The 21,356-nt window shown below is 36.1% G+C and overlaps 1 protein-coding gene across 2 annotated transcripts in view; it reads right to left on the bottom strand.

Annotated features, from left to right (window-relative positions):
• LOC107654059 (ankyrin-3-like) overlaps positions 1-21,356 on the bottom strand; it is a 164,097-nt gene that overhangs the window by 130,922 nt on the left and 11,819 nt on the right. The window contains exon 1 of one of the 2 annotated variants that reach the window (XM_016440961.1): positions 8,536-8,686. The exons of the other annotated variant lie outside the window; for it this stretch is intronic. Coding sequence (XP_016296447.1) covers positions 8,536-8,538 — 3 coding nt within the window. The 5' untranslated portion in view covers positions 8,539-8,686. Of the gene's footprint in view, positions 1-8,535; positions 8,687-21,356 lie in introns of those variants that run through there. 2 annotated transcript variants of the gene reach the window in all.

Consider the following 21,356-nt stretch of genomic DNA (forward strand, 5'->3'; position numbering starts at 1 on the left):
GCGCTACTGAAGAGCAGAAGCTAACTTGCGCTCTGCCGGATGCGCTTTTATACTTCCTGGCGCTCACGTCACCCCGCTCGTGACGTCTCGCTGCTCCATTGGACTGATTTCACATGTGCTTTAGAACGCGGTCATGCAGGGGCGTTCCCAAAGCGATCTCGACGTAGCTCGAGTTCCTGAAGGGGAACTGCATAAGGCCCCGATCACACCGAACGCGATTTTTAGGTCTGAAAACGCGAGGCGCACCGCCCTGCCTTTTTTTTTTGGTGACTTTTAAAAAAGAGCAGTGCGCTGCGGTTTTTTTATGTTGCTAGGCAACCACCAAATCAGCTGTCCTGTCAGCCTAATCAAAGGATTATAGCGTGAGTGCTCTAAAATCTTTGGTTTTTACTGTTGAGTAAACTGTCATATTAGCAGAAACCTTAAAAAATACAGCTCCGGGTAACCCGCGACAGACACCAAAAGTTTTTTCCTCTATCATTGCTGTCTCCGGACTTTCTAAGCAACGGTAAACTTTCGTCATCACAACGGAAGGTCCGCCTCTCCGTTCATTCGATTGGATAATGGAAAAAACGCGAGTGACGTCGGGTGTTTTTCCACTCAGAGTTGATTATTTTTCTACTTTAGGCACTCAGAGCGCTCCTCCAAAAACGCGAGGTGCAGCAGGTGGCTAAAACGTGAGGCACCCGGGGCAAATAAACAGTGCGCAAAACGCTCATTGCCAACAGAAAACTATTCAAAAAAGGCACCTCTCACTGCAAAAAACGCGTTCTGTCTGATCGGGGCCTAAGGGATTTAGACTTTTTTTTATAACAAACATTGTTTTCAGAGGATTGAGTTTTTAATTTTTGTTTCAAAGATCGAGCAAAATGAGGTTTATGAGCTTGTTCCAAGCATGTTCAGGTATTTTTACTGGAACACAAACTGAAAATATCTCTTTTTTCCCCCCATTGTTCTGAGTAGCTTAGTCTGTTGTTATGTTGATTGTCCAGGAACTCAGGGATACAAATTAAAATACTCATAAAATATAAGACAGTCACTCTCCATATTCTATACATCAGCACAGCATTTAATCTATGTATGTGTATCTAAAGACAGTAAAACTGCAGCACATAAGTAGACAGGCCAAAGCCGCTTTGCTTTCAGGCTCGAGTGTGGCAGCTTTCCAGAAAACTAGTTGAAATATATGCCATCACTAACAAAGGCAATGTAACAAAGTGTATCTATCAAGCAAAGATTTATATTGCTGGCTAAAATGGAATTAGATGTGATCCAGCGTTGGTGCTGAGCTAACACCCAATAGAGCTAGATTAGCTAAAAAGCAAAATGAATGAAATAGTCAGCTAATCTGCTGATGAAGGAGCTCTGGGCCTCAGAACCAGCTAATGCACCAACTGTGATTAGGCTTCGTAAAGTGTAGGGGAAGTTAGTATTGATGGAATTAGATAGTAGTACCATGGTATTACTGTTATATGCTGTTGTACTAAATATTCAGTATAACTTGAGTTCTATAGCCACACTACTGGGTATGTGTGTGTGTGCGTGTGTGTGTTAGCCGTTACCCTAACTCTCTAGTGCTGTCATGTTCGTTCACGTAACGTATCAGACACCCCATCATTTCCTTGCATCTCTCTCCACGTCAACACCCAGACAGCCTTTAACTCACACGTGACCCCTTCTTTCTGACTCCAGCCATTCCCATGCATCCATTACAACAAGTCCAAGTCCTACAAGACAACCCAAGTCCTCATGCCAGAATATCATCTGTTTTGATCATATTTTAATTAATAGTTATGGGCCAAAATTTCCACAGCTGAAAATAGTCAGCCGAAACAGCAAAACCAATTAAAGCTATCAATGTCAATAACTTGTTGGGCAAATAGAAGAAATGACTCTAGAGAGGAACATTTTGCCAAATAAATGCACTATATTACATCACCTTACTTAAACTGTTAGTGATAACTTCATTATTTAACATGATTAAATAGATCTACCATTAAAGTTTTATTACAGCCACCGTTCAAATGTTTATCTCACCAACAAATTGGCATAGAAATAATTATATCATTAAAACTTTTATATAAAAACTGCCTTATGTGCAATTTAAAAGTTTGTATACAACTTAGTTTTTGAGTGCTGTTTATTAAATGTGATTATTTTTTTATCATTAAATTTATAAAAAAAATGTTTTGGCTAAATGAAAACCTTTGGTTTTTGTGTTTCTGTTAAAAAATTATGCATCACTATATTTCACAATGTCTTGCATCAAGTATTGCAAAAACTTTTTTTAATTACATTTAAAATATATATAATTTTTAATTATAATTTTTTTAAGAATTAAAGTTTTAATCTGATGATCTTTAATTTTGTCTTTTCAATTTTTAAAATGTGTTTCAAAATATCACGTTATATTCTACGTTATATATCTTTTTTTTAATGTATTGTATGTAATTAATGTTAAAAGTTGTCAGATTTCTTTGGTGATTTCAAATATGAAATTTAATCGTAAGCTTAGTGAACAGCTTTGGAGAATTTGATGTTTCCCCATTCAAAGAGATAGGAGCTGCACTTGCATTCCCGAGAAGCGTTTCAAAGATGGCAGCCGAGTGACATGACTTGTCTTAGGGTGCTTTCACACCTGTAGATCGATTGCTTTGTTCCGAAACAGGGATTAAAATTATTACAATGTTGCTTTTTATTCTTGGAGCGGTTCGCTTTCACATGCCAAAGTTTCTAAACGAACCAAATTTGTTAATACAAGTCACGCGCGAGTAAACTGTTCTCTCATTGGTCAAAGTTCCACGGTTTATTTTCCGGGATTCCACTGAGCTGTCACGCATGTCATCCGTCAGGATGGAACAATAACAGCTTCGCGGGCTTATTGTTGTTGTTTTTTTTTGTAGCTGTCGTTATAATAATTTATCATTTTGAGCAGGAGTCCAGGATTGATCGGGAAAACATTTTTAAAATGCACCTACAAAGAAGAGCAATAAGACGGCATTATAAAATAAAGTGCACTTTGATTTTTGAATGGCAAAGACGTGCTCACCCACCCGGACTTTCTAAGCAACGGTAAACTTTCGTCATCACAACGGAAGGTCCGCCTCTCCGTTCATTCGATTGGATAATGGAAAAAACGCGAGTGACGTCGGGTGTTTTTCCACTCAGAGTTGATTATTTTTCTACTTTAGGCACTCAGAGCGCTCCTCCAAAAACGCGAGGTGCAGCAGGTGGCTAAAACGTGAGGCACCCGGGGCAAATAAACAGTGCGCAAAACGCTCATTGCCAACAGAAAACTATTCAAAAAAGGCACCTCTCACTGCAAAAAACGCGTTCTGTCTGATCGGGGCCTAAGGGATTTAGACTTTTTTTTATAACAAACATTGTTTTCAGAGGATTGAGTTTTTAATTTTTGTTTCAAAGATCGAGCAAAATGAGGTTTATGAGCTTGTTCCAAGCATGTTCAGGTATTTTTACTGGAACACAAACTGAAAATATCTCTTTTTTCCCCCCATTGTTCTGAGTAGCTTAGTCTGTTGTTATGTTGATTGTCCAGGAACTCAGGGATACAAATTAAAATACTCATAAAATATAAGACAGTCACTCTCCATATTCTATACATCAGCACAGCATTTAATCTATGTATGTGTATCTAAAGACAGTAAAACTGCAGCACATAAGTAGACAGGCCAAAGCCGCTTTGCTTTCAGGCTCGAGTGTGGCAGCTTTCCAGAAAACTAGTTGAAATATATGCCATCACTAACAAAGGCAATGTAACAAAGTGTATCTATCAAGCAAAGATTTATATTGCTGGCTAAAATGGAATTAGATGTGATCCAGCGTTGGTGCTGAGCTAACACCCAATAGAGCTAGATTAGCTAAAAAGCAAAATGAATGAAATAGTCAGCTAATCTGCTGATGAAGGAGCTCTGGGCCTCAGAACCAGCTAATGCACCAACTGTGATTAGGCTTCGTAAAGTGTAGGGGAAGTTAGTATTGATGGAATTAGATAGTAGTACCATGGTATTACTGTTATATGCTGTTGTACTAAATATTCAGTATAACTTGAGTTCTATAGCCACACTACTGGGTATGTGTGTGTGTGCGTGTGTGTGTTAGCCGTTACCCTAACTCTCTAGTGCTGTCATGTTCGTTCACGTAACGTATCAGACACCCCATCATTTCCTTGCATCTCTCTCCACGTCAACACCCAGACAGCCTTTAACTCACACGTGACCCCTTCTTTCTGACTCCAGCCATTCCCATGCATCCATTACAACAAGTCCAAGTCCTACAAGACAACCCAAGTCCTCATGCCAGAATATCATCTGTTTTGATCATATTTTAATTAATAGTTATGGGCCAAAATTTCCACAGCTGAAAATAGTCAGCCGAAACAGCAAAACCAATTAAAGCTATCAATGTCAATAACTTGTTGGGCAAATAGAAGAAATGACTCTAGAGAGGAACATTTTGCCAAATAAATGCACTATATTACATCACCTTACTTAAACTGTTAGTGATAACTTCATTATTTAACATGATTAAATAGATCTACCATTAAAGTTTTATTACAGCCACCGTTCAAATGTTTATCTCACCAACAAATTGGCATAGAAATAATTATATCATTAAAACTTTTATATAAAAACTGCCTTATGTGCAATTTAAAAGTTTGTATACAACTTAGTTTTTGAGTGCTGTTTATTAAATGTGATTATTTTTTTATCATTAAATTTATAAAAAAAATGTTTTGGCTAAATGAAAACCTTTGGTTTTTGTGTTTCTGTTAAAAAATTATGCATCACTATATTTCACAATGTCTTGCATCAAGTATTGCAAAAACTTTTTTTAATTACATTTAAAATATATATAATTTTTAATTATAATTTTTTTAAGAATTAAAGTTTTAATCTGATGATCTTTAATTTTGTCTTTTCAATTTTTAAAATGTGTTTCAAAATATCACGTTATATTCTACGTTATATATCTTTTTTTTAATGTATTGTATGTAATTAATGTTAAAAGTTGTCAGATTTCTTTGGTGATTTCAAATATGAAATTTAATCGTAAGCTTAGTGAACAGCTTTGGAGAATTTGATGTTTCCCCATTCAAAGAGATAGGAGCTGCACTTGCATTCCCGAGAAGCGTTTCAAAGATGGCAGCCGAGTGACATGACTTGTCTTAGGGTGCTTTCACACCTGTAGATCGATTGCTTTGTTCCGAAACAGGGATTAAAAAGACTTTGGTCATAGTGCACGACACCTCTGCGATGCTTCACGACGTCAACACAGAAAAACTAGCTTTGTGTGAAAACTATGTTTCATTTTTTTCCGTCGTACACGACTAATTCCATCACATCTGTGACACTGGCCAATAGGAGCACAGAAGCGCCTTTGTACAAGCTTTCAAACTAGCCGAGACAATGGTATCGGTCCTGCTAGGTGGAATTTTACAATGGAGGAAATGTTCGTGGAGCTACAGCAACAATACTCATGCATTTATGATGAGGGAGTACCGCGAGTCATGACAGTGAAAAAAGGTCAAATAAAATCTATTTTTACCTCAGTTGTCTTTGACAGTCCATACCATCCTCTTCATGCCATCCAGATTTGTGTCCATGGTCAGGTTTTCTTTCTTTTTTGGGCTTTTCTGATAACAAGACAGGGCAAAACATGCTGTTTGCTAGCCATTGTTTGTTTACACTCATACAGTAGCACCTTCTGTCTTGTCCCACTGTATCGATAACAGCACACACGTCGTTAATGACGGCATGTGTTGAATGGTCGGGTAGCATCGTATAATCTTGTTCACGACACGACAAGATTTTATGAGTCAAAATCGCATAATCTAACACAGTGACTGTCGTAACCGACAAAAAAAAAATAGTGTAGTCTCAATGGGGCTTTACTTGATTGCAGACTTTGGTATTTTTGCCAATTTGAGCACAAATGGAGATTTTATTGAGATTTGTTCTGGAAATCTAGAAGAGATGTGAGATTTCTCTGAAAAGTATGGGACTAAAGCAAAAGTCTCATTACTAAGTCTCAACCAGGGGGCCAGGACTCAATTCCAGAGGACCCCAGTAAATCTTAAAATGATTTAAATTAATCATTATGCTAAAACACACACACACAGTTGTATCAGTGAAACAGCAGGGCAGAACTGCTCAAGTGTTCATGTCCACTCTGGAGACTCCAGCACAGGTACAGTAACATGCCCTCACGTTACACCTCACTGAGCCCATCAGCATTTCAAAAGCTCTGTTTTCAGACCAAAGGCCTTTATGCCACTATGACAGAAATAAGTGCTTACTACCTCACTCACTCACTCACTCACTCACTCACTCCCAAACAGAAGCACTGTTACTGTATTGGATGACTGAATAGCGAATGCCTTTGGGATACAACCGAGATTTAAAGCTTTCAGTAATATCTGTCAAATGCATTTTGAAAACAACGAATTTAAAGGAAAAAGAGGCTTATTTTGAAATTGCATTAATCTCTGGGACATAAAGACAGTAAGTCACTCTCAACAAAACATGTGAGTGAATAATTAACAGATCTATGGTCCATAACTAAACTACAGAAACCCTCTGAAAAAAAGAGAGAAATGTCATACCTGCATTTGTTTTCTTACGCCTTGGGAACATAATGTACACTGAAGTAATAAAGCCTGTGCTGTGTCAGCCTGAGTGCTTTCTCAAATGTGCTCTTGGAAAACTAGTACAATATTCTTCTTTTGCTTATTCGGAACATTTTCAGCTACTATATTGAAGGATCTATATCTGCAGTAAAGATGAATAACTTAGAGCTGTTGTAAGCGATTTCTGGACCCCTAGCTGCACCAAACATAATTGCAAATATAACTAGATTTGTGCATGTTCTGAAGAAATGCTCGCCTATGCAAAACTCACTGCATCGATGCCAGGGTATAGAGGGTTATTGCTAGGGAATTGGTTAGCAGTTGCAAGTGTGTTGGCCCACCCTCAAGTCTCTATGATATTCTGGACTAGATATGGCCCTGATCCCTCCATTAAAATTTCTGTGGATTTTTTTTACTGTGGAGTTGGTTTTACTGTCCCCAGGTTAAAATAAGTCGAATCACTTAGAAAAGTGATAGAGCATCTCTCTAAATAATGGAGGTACATGTCTGTAGTACAAAGGATGATGTGCTGAATGAGTTACAGTATGTGAGTTGAATGCTAAGGTACTTAGTTTAAATCCCTAAACCAGTGGTTCACAACCTTTTTGCCTCCATTGCCCCCCAATGTCCAAAACAATATCCAAAGCTCCCATGACTTTTCATCATGATTTATCTAAGATTAAGGATAATGACAATTTACTCAAGGTGAACCACAGCCCTGAACCGAAGTATGTGCAACAGTATTAGTCTATAAATAGAAACACCATTAATGACTGTTTTCATATAATAAGGTTTCAGAATTTTAAATCCCATTAATTTTCTCCACAGGGAAACTGATTTTTAACATTAAATTATAAACCATTGAAGACATAAACCAATCAGGTTGAAGCCATCATCCTGCATAATCTTAACTTATTTTTTAAATGTTTAACAGTGGAATTAAAAATTGAAATGTTGGTGAAAAACTACATTACCCATTCCACCAATCAGACCATCAAACAAGCGAATAATACCAAAAGAGCCCTCCTGCTCCCATTAAGTACAAATGACGTAATATAAACATATTTTGCAGTGACTGTAAAATATACATTGTTTATATATATTTTTTTTCTATTAGTATTATATATTTTCAGTGCTTCATGGGATTGTAGTCCTTTCCCTCAATAAAGTACACAGCTTTGCCTTTGCCTTTTGGCTTCAAATCAAACTTTATAATGTTGGGATTCACCTCTTAGCTGGATGGCATGCTTTGTAACTCTTTTATGAAGTTTTAAAAAATATATATTATGTGAGGAAATGCCCAAAAAACCAAAGTCGCTGAAAAAATGGTGACTTGTTGCACTCTATTGCTCAGAAAACAGGCCCAGCCACTGGCTTAGTTCCACTTTTACAGAATTAGGTTTTTTAATAGTGCTGTTTGCCAAAGAGAGACAGAATATCCTAAAGAAATCAATTATCCTAAAACATCAATATTCAATATCAACACCCAAATGTAACTTGGTGTAATCCACCAACTGTTTTGAGATCATTCAACATCAGCCAACTGATGATCAACATCACAGTTATAGATGTCACATTGAAAAACTTTTAGAATTTACGTAAACATACCATAAAAATACACGTTCATTTAATTTAACAAATTTGTGTACATCTTATAACTGTCTGCATTTTATCAGTATCAGCAAAATTAATTTAACACCCTAAATCCATTTAGTAATTTTTCACATCATTAAGCACCATTTTACTACAAGCATCTATTATTAGTTACAAACAATTGCTCTACTATGTCCCTTATTAGCCTGACTGGATATATCAATAAACTAAATCCCAACCACAAACACAGACAGAAAGCACCTCTACTGATATTTAGCCCATTTGAAATTACTTACCATTTCTCATTACAAGCCCTTACATGACTGAGTTTGCTATGAAGCGTTATAACACATCTGGGGTGAGCGCGGTGTGTATGTTGGTGTGTAACACAAAGGGGTGTGTATTCAGGACACTTATACTGTATATACAGCGAGGAGTTACCATGGTACCATGACATACCATAAGGAGATAAACAACTTAACATGGAGCTAAGCAGGTATTAGCCTGTAAAAGCAAGCTCAAGGGACGCTGCACTCTCATGTCTCTATGGAGAGCAGTTGTCTGGGTGTGTGTCACAGAACGGGAACTCCCAGGATGGGGAAGGATGTTGCGGAAGGACAGACAGGCGCACTAGACGGATATGCCCGGCTCTCTCAGTATCTCTGCTCCATGGGCGAGGTCAGTTCCTCTACCCTGCTGGGACTCCGCCAAGGATCTCCTAGGCAACTGACATGAGCGCACAGCAGCTACAAATAGAACAGCGCACACAGACACACACACACACACACACACACACACACACACAGACTCAATGAACCACTCCACAGGCAACACTACATACACACAAACACATAACGCCTTTTATAATCGCTGCCATCCGTGTACTAAGACCTAAGACTGAAAATCCAAGACAATTCTATAACGTAATGCTGACAGTAATTAATATTGTTTGATACTTATAATTAAGGATATAAACCCCTAAAGGGCCATTCACACCAAGGACGATAACTAATGATTTGATTCATGTAAAAACAGAAAACCTCTATTGTGGCTTGTCAGAGACTACAAAATATAAAATATGTGAGAAATGTAATTGTATTATTTCTATTGTTTCAGGGGATCAATTCGTTTTTTTCATCAAAATTAGCTGCACAGACACAAGATTAATAAATTAAAATGTACTTTTTATTTGATCACGAGTACTTGTGTACTAGTACACTGAGGTCCAATTAAATCCAAAGTTCTGTCATGAAACTCTAGATGGCGCAGTCCGATAGGTCAAACTCAATCTGACATAATGCCATCATTATCACATGGCGCAGCTGATTGGTTCTTTTTGTATCTGCAGCTAATGAGCTTGCTGCTCAACATTCAAATACTTGGCTAGTGCTTGCTGTAGCAGTTACAGCACCATCATTATCACATGACACAACTGATTGGTTCTTTTTGTATCAGCAGCCAATGTGCTTGCTGCTCAACATTCAAATTTTAGGCTAGTGCTTGCTGTAGCAGTTGCAGCACTTCAGAAACCCTCCACCTTCCCCAGCTCCACCTGCTACTAGGTGATTCAAGTATGCTATATGGGGGTTATTTCATATGTTATATGTGCAGCAGCAGTATTTCTTACATGCTCACAGCAGCATGTTGTGGATGTATTGGCAGTAGCAAGTCTCGGTACTTGCTCTGCCACCACAGCAGCAGCAGCGTAGCAGATCTATTCCGCCAAGACCAAACACATTAAGAGTGTCATGTACATTACCATGCCACTCCCTCCAAGAGTTGTCATGATAGAACTAAAATAAAGTATATAAATATTATTTGTGGTTAGTGCAAGTAGTATTTATTGCTATTTGTACTTAACGTAAATAGCCTCTGCCTTTTTGTTATTTCTCAAACTCTTGTGAGGGTAAAATGAGTTTCTCGCACTTGTTTTCTGTGCTGCAGTAGTCCAGTAATTGAGATCCAACTAACAACCAAAAAGATCCTTTGACAAATTGTTTGACTGTGAAACTCTACTAGATAAAGAAACAGTGATTTTTCTTTGAATGATGCAGAAGACGCAGAAGAAGTCTTCAATTAAAAAAATGGATCTTAAATTTAACAAATTCTCATGTATTTTATATTTTCGTGTTCAACAAGCTAAAACAAAAATGTCTGTATTTTACCTGAGGGGGGGTGGGGTGCGTCAGCAGTCAATATGACCCCAGCACAAATATTGTCGGAAAATTTGTACAGCCTCACCAAAACACATCTATGTTTGCCTACACGTTCTTCACCCGAAATGAAAATATTCACTAAATTTCAATAAGAAATAAATAGTTTAACTAGTGTTTCAAGCAGTTGAAAATCACATAGTGGTTAAACTGAATCATTCACTCAAATTGACCCCAATGCAACAGAAGGGTTTTCATTCAAATTGTAGATGAATGGGGACATTCATGCCACAACTATAACGATAACCACACAGACCAATAATATCATTACGAAATTACGACAACATTAAAAACCTTGGCAGCTAATCAGAATCCACTTGACGACTGAGCTGAAGCATTTAAAGTGGTAGACAACATAATTGTAGTCACAGGCTTAAAATAAACTGTGTTATCATCCATTGGTGTGGATGCGAATAGTTATTGTTCTTGTTACCAAAGACAATAACTACAACTCTAAAGTTTTAATAATCATTCTAATTCTATGAAACCACCGCTATAGCACTAACAACACAGAGGACTGTTTTCATAAACGAATCAGTGTTTTGAACAAATCAGTTGAGTGAATGATTCAGTGACTAAATAATTTATTTTGTTCCTAATTGAATCAGTGTATTTGAACAAATCAGTTGAATGAATGATTCAATGACTTACTCATAAAATTCATTTTATTTCTTTACGAACCAGTGTTTTGAATAAATTGGACATGTGAATGATTCAATGACTCACTCATAAAGATTTGTTTTGTTTCTGAATAAATCATGCTGATTTTAGAGTAGCATGGTACTACTCATACTATTTGTGCTATTTAATATATGAGCGATAAAAGTAGTACGCTATTTTAAATTCAGCCTCTGTTGAATGATTCAACAACTCACTCATAAAGAGTAATTTCTCACGACCTACCTGTGTAACAGTCACTAAAAATCCAGACATTACAAACACTATTTGCTTGTGCTGAAATATACTTGGAATTGGCAGTCTAACTGCAACATGCTAAAACACTAGGAACGAACACAGGAACAAAAATAACTGATACGTAACATAATTTTACGTTACTAATTATTGCACACTTACGTCTTTGAACATATTGCTGTTGTCGCTTTATGTCTAATCAACAACCCTTAATCTTGGTAAAACCACATGGCTAAGTGTGGCTAACTCTACAACAGCTTCCAAACTTCCATTGAGCTGTACTGAGGCCTCGACAAAACAAGCCACATGTTCACATGAGCATCATAGCCCATGGATCTGAGACTGCTACAAATATGTAAATTACACCAATGACACCTCTGCTGTCATGGTAACACAACATGTGGCAGCTTCAGGGAGGAGAGAGGCAGATGTTCATAACTCAGCTATAGTGCCAGGAGAGAAAGAGAGAGAGACGATGAGAGGTTATGGAAGAGAGGAAGTGTGAATGGGTTTGACCCATATCTCACAACATGCTCTCACACTCTATTTCTTCCATGTATGCCCATAAAAACCCTCAGAGACCCACTGTAGTAAAATTGCAACAGCAATTAAATTATACTATTTTTGTTTAGTACATTTATTTGGTGTTTCTTCACCTATAGTTGTTTTTGGTCCTGTGGACTTTTAGAAAATGTCCTTAAAACATGCGTTTTATGTTCTCACTGGTTATTCCATTTGTTCACAAGCAATTATGTAATTTCAGGAATAAAATGGCAGATTTCCATATCTAGCACTATACAGTATGTCTCCTAAATGCATAAAATTAAACAATACTGTACATTATGTATAATTTGTGAAAATGGCAGCTTGACTGCACAATTAATGCTCACAAGTGACATTAACCTTGATTTTCTCCACATATCACATGTACTAGGGAAAGTACACTTGTTTTTGTTCCACTTTATTAGGGACAAAATAGTTTTTCATTCATTCATTCATTCATTATTTATTTATAAAGCACATTTAAAAACAACCCAGGGTTGACCAAAGTGCTGTACAGATAACAGAAGTCAAATAAAGATACAAAGGATAATATCTCAAAAAAAAATAAAAATAAATAAATAAAATAAAATAATAATAATAATAATAAATTAGAAATCCACACTAAGCAAATGTGTTTTAAGTTTTGATTTGAAAGAGGAAAGTGATGACACCATTCGGATCGAAACCGGTAGGCTGTTCCAGAGTTTGGGGCCTACTGTCGCAAAAGCTCGGTCTCCACGATGTTTTAACCTCGATCTACACACAGAGAGCAATCCAAGGCTGCCTGATCTAAGTGACCTAGAAGGATTGTGATAATGTAAAATGTCAGAAAGATACGCTGGTGCTAGGCCATGTAATGCTTTAAAAACAAAAACTAGAATTTTAAAATCTATTCTCAGTTTGACTGGTAGCCAATGCAGAGAAGTTAAGATGGGAGAGATATGATCAAATAATTATGTTACTTAGTTATGTTTTATGGAAAGTAATGTGTTACATTACTTTTGAGTTACTTTTTAAATCTGGACGGGGCTTGCTTGTTTGTTTTTAATATAAAACAGTTCTTCTTTTACAAATGTAAAAGCTCTTTCACAACAAAAGTGAAATGAATACGCCTCAGGCTGAAGGAACTGTAAATTCATGTATGTACAGTAGAGGGCGCAGCTCAAACAAATTGCATGAAGAATATGAAATTCAGGAGAAATTCAACACTATTCAGCAAAAACTAAAATTAAACACAAATGTGTATTAGTCATATTTAATCTAGAACTACAGTAACATCATGTTTATACAGCACTCACAATGCCTCTGCACTTACTCCCGATTTCTCTCAACATGGCAACGTGTGAGCTGTCAGTCAAGACATGGGAAATAAAGTAACTGGAGCTACTTATTTGAAAAGTAACTCAGATATTTCCCTTTATTTTAAAAAGTAGTGCTGTCAAACGATTAATCACATTCAAAATAAAAGTTTTTGTTAACATAATATATGTGTGTGTACTGTGTTTATTTATGTATATATAAATACATACATACAGTATATATTTTGAAAATATTTACATGTATATACATTTATATATTTATATTATTATATTTTATATTATATATAAAGATATGAAGAGCTGCCAATGATTGTGGTCTTGACCTTGCTATCTTCTCGACAAAAAAGGCCACAAAGTTTTCACATAAGAGATTAGACACATCAGGGAAAACATCAACAGGTGGATTTAAAACAGCATCTATAGTTGAAAATAAAACTCTTGGTCTGTGGTGATTTTTTGAAATAATCTCTGAAAGAAATTTAAATTTCGCAGACTTGACAGCTTTCTGAAAAATAGAAAGGGACTCCCTTAAAATGTCATAGGACACCTGCAACCTGTCCTTACGCCATTTGCGTTCTGCTTGTCTGCAGTTTCGTCGGAGTGAGCGAATAGAGTCATTGAACCAAGGAGCAGATTTTTTGATGGAACGCTTGATCTTCAAAGGAGCAATGTTGTTGACAATATTCAAGCAGGTGCTATTAAAACGATTAAAATGTGTATTAGCGTCAAAGCATTCTACAGACCAATTTGTAGCTGACAATTCATCGGCTGCCTTATAAGCAGTAGCAAAATCCTTACATTTGATTATTACATTTCTGTACCTGAAAATGTCTTTTAGATCTGCCTGAAAAACCTGAAAAGCACTGTTTTTAATTATAAAAAATTATTATCATAATTATATGACACTATTTAATTTGTGTCTTTGTTATATTTGTATTGTGTCTTTGTTATGTTGTATTTATTTTCTGCTATTGCTTGTAATTTGGTTATCTGTAGAAAAAGTGCAGGCCTATTTTTTGTTGCGAATGTCCCAATTGAGGAACTGGATCGGCAAATATCGTATCGCTGGATATGAGAATCAATATTGTATCGTATCGTGACGAACCATCCGATTTACACCCCTAATATATATATATATATATATATAAGTATATATATATATATATATATATATATATATTCCAATTATACAATTTAGGTTTTTCTAAATGCTGAAAAGGATACAACAATGTGCCTTAATGGCATAACAATTTTTAATACGTTAAAATACATTATCAATATCTGTGTCTCTACTCTCCCATACCCTCCCTTCACTCTAACTATGTAAAAACTGTCTCCTTGGGTTTGTGTGTGTGTGTGTGTGTGTGTGTGTGTGTGTGTGTGTGTGTGCATGGCAAATGGGCCGAGGGAGCGCCGCTGCCAGGGGAGGAAATAGCTGTCGAGTCAGAGATGCTCTAGCAGCCAACATTTACAGGCCCCATCCAGACTCTTTAATTATCTCAGATCTGGGAAATGGGACATTGAAATAGCAGCATTAACACTTCATCTTCCATACTCTCAGAATGCTCTCCAAACATTGGGATTAATTCCCAAGGCTAATTCTTATAATATAATTTCCTAAATAAATCATAATTAAGTTTAAGTCCATGTCCATACATTGATGTTGTGTCACGCAGACAACGATCTTGCACATAACGATTTGTTAGACATCGCATGTAATCGCCCACATTAATACTGCTCTCAGATAAGGAGCTGCACACACCCACATATAACTGTGACTAAAATATATCCTGGAGGAAGTTAACTGGGGATTTAGAGAGGACTTTACTCATGCTAGTGAGAGGCCGTGCTACAGCGGCCAAACCAACCTTAGAGTAATATGATTATATGCATAATCAAAATGAAAACCAAAGTTATGGTGAATTATTGGTGAATAAATTAATCCAAATCCATAATATTTTCTTTCTTTTATAGAAAACAAAAGCAGATGTCCAGCAGAATGTTCATGCTGTTCTTTTCCAATGAAAGCATACCGTGACTATGGGCTGTCAAGATACAAATAGTGTCATAAAAGTATCATAAAAATATACGTAGTCATCATGACTTGCACACTACTGTATATTCCAAATCTTAAGAATTCATGAAGGGGAAAAAAAAACTAAATTTATGCTGCTGCTCTCAAATCTCAAATTTTTGAACAAACCTCTAAATTCTAATTCTAAAACTTAAAATTAATTCCCATTATTCAGAATCAATGCAAACCTTCAGAAGCATCCAAACTAAGGATGCTCAACTAAGAACCAGATCTGTGTGCTTGGCGTGGAATGTGACCCTCCCGCAGGTGTGTGACGGAGACACTCAGGAGGAGAGCCGTTCCCGGGACAGACGGGGCATCTCCAGCAGGCAGAACAGCTATTGCAGTAAAACAGTGCCAGAGACACGATGGTCCGGCCCGCTCACCACGGGGCATACCGGTCTCAGCTGGCACAAAACACACCAAACAAAAACTTTTTATAAATGTGCTTTAAGTTCCCTGTATGGCTGTTCAGATTTTATTGTGAATAGTGCATAAAATTCTCTCTAGTAAAAGGAATAGTTCACCCAAAAGTGAAAATTTGCTGAAAATTTACTCAACCCTCAGGCCAATTTTATATATCCAATATTGTGTTTCCCAAAATAAAGATTTAAAACATAAAGGTCATACAGGTTCGGATCATGAAAGGGAGTAAATTATAACAGAATATGAATTTTTGAGTGAACTGTTCTTTTTAAAATTACTACAAAATTACTAGACACTAAACACAATAACACCATGCTACTTCTACTGTTTATCTCCTATAATTTCAATTATACAAGAATTTAGATCTCTTGGCGAGATGACAAGCGTGAACTGACATCTCAGTCAAGTTTCACAATGAGTTTTTAAATGAATCACTTTCCGTATTCTGACTCACTAGTGTTCCTGTTCACCATTACATCACCTTCATTTCAGCCATGCACTCTGAGCAAACTCATTCTGTCCATATCTATAACCAGAGGTGTCAAGTAACGAAGTACAAATACTTCGTTACCTTACTTAAGTAGAAATTTTGGGTATCTATACTTTACTGGAGTAATTATTTTTCAGCCGACTTTTTACTTCTACTCCTTACATTTTCACGCAATTATCTGTACTTTCTACTCCTTACATTTTAAAAATAGCCTCGTTACTCCTATTTCATTTCGGCTTGTTTTCATTCCGGCTTGTCATCGTTCAAAAAAACTAAACAAAAACCTATCCAGATAAATTGCGCCATCCGGATAGAGTGAATTTGATTGTGGTTGGATGAGAAGTATAAATATATGTGTGTGTGTGTGTGTGTGTGTGTGTGTGTGTTTGTCTGTCTGTCTGTCTGTCTGTGTGTGTGTGTCTGTTGAAACCAGTACTTTTACACTTTTACTTGAGTAAAAAGCTTGAGTTGATACTTCAACTTCTACAGAAGTCTTTTTAAACCCTAGTATCTATACTTCTACCTGAGTAATGAATGTGAATACTTTTGACACCAGTGTCTATAACCTTCCAGAGTCCTAGTTTTCCTATATTTAAACAAAACAAACAAACGGGGGAGCAACTAAACTAAATTCAGCTAGTCCAGTGAACACAAATAATGGTCACTGCTGTTCCTGTTCATTCTGACACCTTGTCTGCACTGAAAGCAAAGATGTGCCACAGCAAAACTAGAACGACTCCATTCTGTTTAAACTGCCACAGCAAGACAACTTAATTGATTATAGTCGTATCCTTTATTGCCAAATTGATACCAAAAAAAATAAAAAATAAAAAAATTAGACCAGTTTTCCTATAGTATCAATAATATCAATGACAGACAGCCACTATCAGTCACTCTCATCTATATTTATGTACATGCTAAGTGAAAACCACTCGTGGTAATGCATTTCTTGATGAAAACGCAATCTTCGCAAAGTATTAAGTCTGTTTGTCTTGAGTGAATGTAAAAAAGTAAGGACAAAAATATGCTATTGTCTATGACAATTATTAATATTAATTTATAAATCATATATTAATCAGCTACTCACTATTTGTGGATCAATATATTAGTGAGTGGTTTTAAGTCCTCTAATATCAAGCATGCAAAATATTTAGATCTAAAAAGAAAAAGATGTAGAGATAATTTGGTAACACTTTACAATAAGGGTACATAAATAATCATGTACTAATGCCTAAATTAATACTTAATTCATCAAATACTAATGATTATTAAAAGTGTTTACTAATCATGAATTAAAGCTATCCTTACAGGGTTAGTTAACCCAAAAATGAAAATTAGCTTGTGTTTTACACACCCCCGAGGCATCCTAGGTGTATATGACTTTCTTCTTTCAGACGAATCCAGTCGGAGTTATATTAAACATTGTCCTGGCTATTCCAAGCTCTATCACTGCAGTCAGCGGGTGTTGCAGTTGAACAGTCCACAAGTAGTCAAATAAAGCTCGCGCATTCATAATAAAACGTGCCGCAGATGGCTCCGGGGGATGAATAAAGGCCCCCTATAGCGAATCCATGTGTTTTTGTAAGAAAAATATCCATATTTCAAATGTAATAAACACTTTTCTCTCACTTCCGCTGACTGTCATACACTGAAGCAGTTCCGGCAGATGACGTATGCGTTGCGTGATTAGTGACGAATGCGGAGAGAGAACAAAACAAAACGCCGGTCACAAATTAGAAGTACAAACCGAGGATTTGCAAAGAAAAATGTCGGAGGATTTCGATATAAACCAAGAAGAGACTGGTTTTCCTTTGCTAAAGTAAGGAAACTTTGCTTCCTTTGCTCCTATAAACAAACTCGCGAGACTAGCATAGTCAGAGGCGTGCACGCTGCGAATACGTGCTGCGTCATCCGCCGGAACTGCTTCAGTGTATGACAGATGTCTGGAAGAAGAAAGTCATATACACCTAGGATGCTTCGAGGGTAAGTAAAACACAAGCTAATTTTCATTTTTGGGTGAACTAACCCTTTAGCTACAACTGGAGTCATATGGATTCACGTATGAATAACGGCAGCCTTAATTACATGTTAGTACATGTTTGATAGTTAATGCATTAATTAACATTTATGGGTAAACGAAATCAGCCTCTCTAAGAAATAATAAGAAATACGCTGACTTTGAAATAAATTAAAAGAATTGAATACTATAATTTTTTTAACTGTTATTTAAAAATTTGAACTTTTTACATCTTCAGCTTTGCCATAAACATATGGCAAATACACATATTTTGTTATGACTTTTCTTGAGGGGGCCCAATCATAATTAACTCACTGTTAACTACCTACTAAACTCAGCTCATGATTTATTTTATACTTATGATCAAATACACATGTACTAACACAGCGAGTATTTAGCCGGTTAAGAGATGTGGATGTGTGTGGATTTTCAAGAAGTCAGAGAGCGGAGGAACAGTATCATCACGGCCTGCGTCTGGATGCACAGTGAACTGTTTCCGGGCATTTCTTTAGGATTGTTCTACAAATGTTCTTTGTGGATTTTGAGGTTTTATTTTTATTTAGTTGTTTATAAGTCACAGCAGGGTGAGTTTAAAGGGAAAAAGAACAACAAAACAGACAAGATCAATCATAAAGCTGAAGATGTCAAAAACTCAAATTATGATATTAAATTCTTTATTTATTTCAAAGCCAGAGTATTTCTTATTATTTCTTAAAGGGGCTATTTGATTTAGTTTACCCATAAATGTTAATTAATGCATTAACTATCAAACATGTACTAACATGAATTTAAGGCTGCCGTTATTCGTACATTAATCCATATGACTCCAGTCATAGTTAAGGATAGCTCTTCATTAGTTCATGATTAGTTAACACCTTTAATAATCATTAGTTTATGATGAATTAAGTATTAGTTTAGGCATTAGTACATGATTATTCATGTACCCTTATTGTAAAGTGTTACCAATACATGTATGTGGGTCAGTGTGTGCTGAATCTCTTGGTAACATGTCCATGTCATATTTCCCCTGATGCAAAAACAAAAACAAAACAAACAAACAAAAAAAGCATAAACAATTGGAGACTATTGAAGGTCTATTACGTTTTTCATGATGATTAAGCAGAATTTGTTTTGCCAAATTTTCATTACAAATTCTCATTACTAATGCATCTAGAGTTTAGACACTACGTTTTAATGTAACTTTCCCTTTAAACTTACCCTGCTGTGACTTATAAACAGCTAAATAAAAATAAAACCTCAAAATCCACAAAGAACATTTGTAGAACAATCCTAAAGATTATTTGTTATTATTATTATTATTTATTATTAACTACCCATACACTAACATTAACTCATGGCTTGTTAATGTATTATTTTGACATGACTTTACTTGAGGGGGCCCAATCATAATTAACTCAGTTTAAAGGGAAAGAGAACAACACAGAACAGACCAGATCAGTCATAAAGCTGAAGATGTCAAAAGCTCAAATTATTATATTAAATTCTTTTAATTTGTTTCAAAGCCAGAGTATTTCTTATTCTTTCTTAAAGAGGCTGTTTGATTTAGTTTACCAATAAATGTTAATTAATGCATTAACTATCAAACATGTACTAACATGTAGTTAAGGCCGCCGTTATTCATGCCTGAATCCATTTGACTCCAGTTGTAGTTAAGGATAGCTCTTCATTAGTTCATGATTAGTTAACACCTTTAATAATCATTAGTATATGATGAATTAAGTATTAGTTTAGGCATTAGTAAATGATTATTCATGTACCCTTATTGTAGAGTACGATTTGGATGCATCAAGTACATGATTATTCATGTACCCTTATTGTAGTGTTACGATAATTTTAATTGATTTTAAATGATTCTCAGTCACAGTAACAACAAAAAAGTACTAAATCAGTATTACATCATGAATTGAAAACAGACAATAATTTAAATATATAAGAATAATAAGAATAATATTTATATAATATTTTCATTTAAATAAAAACATTTTATTTTACATGTCATTTCTATTGAAGTTTTTTAATATAATTTTTACTTGTCTTGACTCTTGAATAATTTAAAGCAATTAAGCAATTAAGCTATTTAATTTAAAACTTAATTGAGAAATCCTGGAAAGCTGCATGTCATGGTTTACATTTTATTTGTTATGCACATTAACATTTAACCAAAAAAAAGAAAAAAGGACTTTGTTCAATAGCAAATTAGTTTTTCCTGTGGTGTTGAGAATCTTTCAATTTCACTTGCATTGGTATCATGACATCCATATTGGGAGCATTTTAGTTTTGTTGTTCCCTTTCAGTGTAGTTGCAGTGTGGGGCTCGTTCTGCACATCCAGCACACTGGTTACACGCAGTCAGTTAGCATTAGCTTGATTTGAAAGGCCATGCACAGATACAGACATAGCACTTTACTAGTATGGAGAGGCTTCTAATTTTGTTAGGTGCCCTGGAGCTTCAGTGTCTTGAAAGCTGTTGTTTATTAAGATTGAAATTAATCTTGTGTGTGTGTCTATATACTTCAAGCTATGCTACTGCTAAGATAAATAAACATGCTTCACACTGACGGTGATTTGAAGTTACATGAGTGTGGGATATTCTGTGCACAGTTGGATGGTTGGAACTCAGCTGGCCTAATTTTTCTGTTATGGTGCTTTTCCACTGCACGGTACGGCATGGTACGGCTCGGTACGGTTCACTTTTGGGGGGTTTTCCACTGGGTACAGTACCTGGTACCAGGTACTTTTTTTAGTACCACCTCGGTTGAGGTTCCAAGCGAACCGTACCGTTACCAAAACGTGACGTGTAAACTCTGTTGATCACGGATTGGGCGGAGAGAATCGTCACTACCTGAGTCACTGAACTTGCGACACAAACACAAAAGAACCGCTAGATTTAAATCAGCACAGCCAGCGAAGGATCAAACGCAACTGTTTTGAACAAGCGCACCTTTTTTAACAACAAAAAAGTGGCTGTTTTGTTGTCTGTTGAGGAAATACAGACGTTCCTCTCGTTGATAGCAGAGGAGCGGATCCAGCGAGCTTGATGGGGCGACACGGAATGAAAAAGTTTTTCAGGAGTCGCGGCAATAGAGGCGGCGCAACTATAATG

Source organism: Sinocyclocheilus anshuiensis, unplaced genomic scaffold, assembly GCF_001515605.1.
Source record: "Sinocyclocheilus anshuiensis isolate Anshui unplaced genomic scaffold, SAMN03320099.WGS_v1.1 scaffold454, whole genome shotgun sequence".
NCBI classification, from domain to species: Eukaryota; Metazoa; Chordata; class Actinopteri; order Cypriniformes; family Cyprinidae; genus Sinocyclocheilus; species Sinocyclocheilus anshuiensis.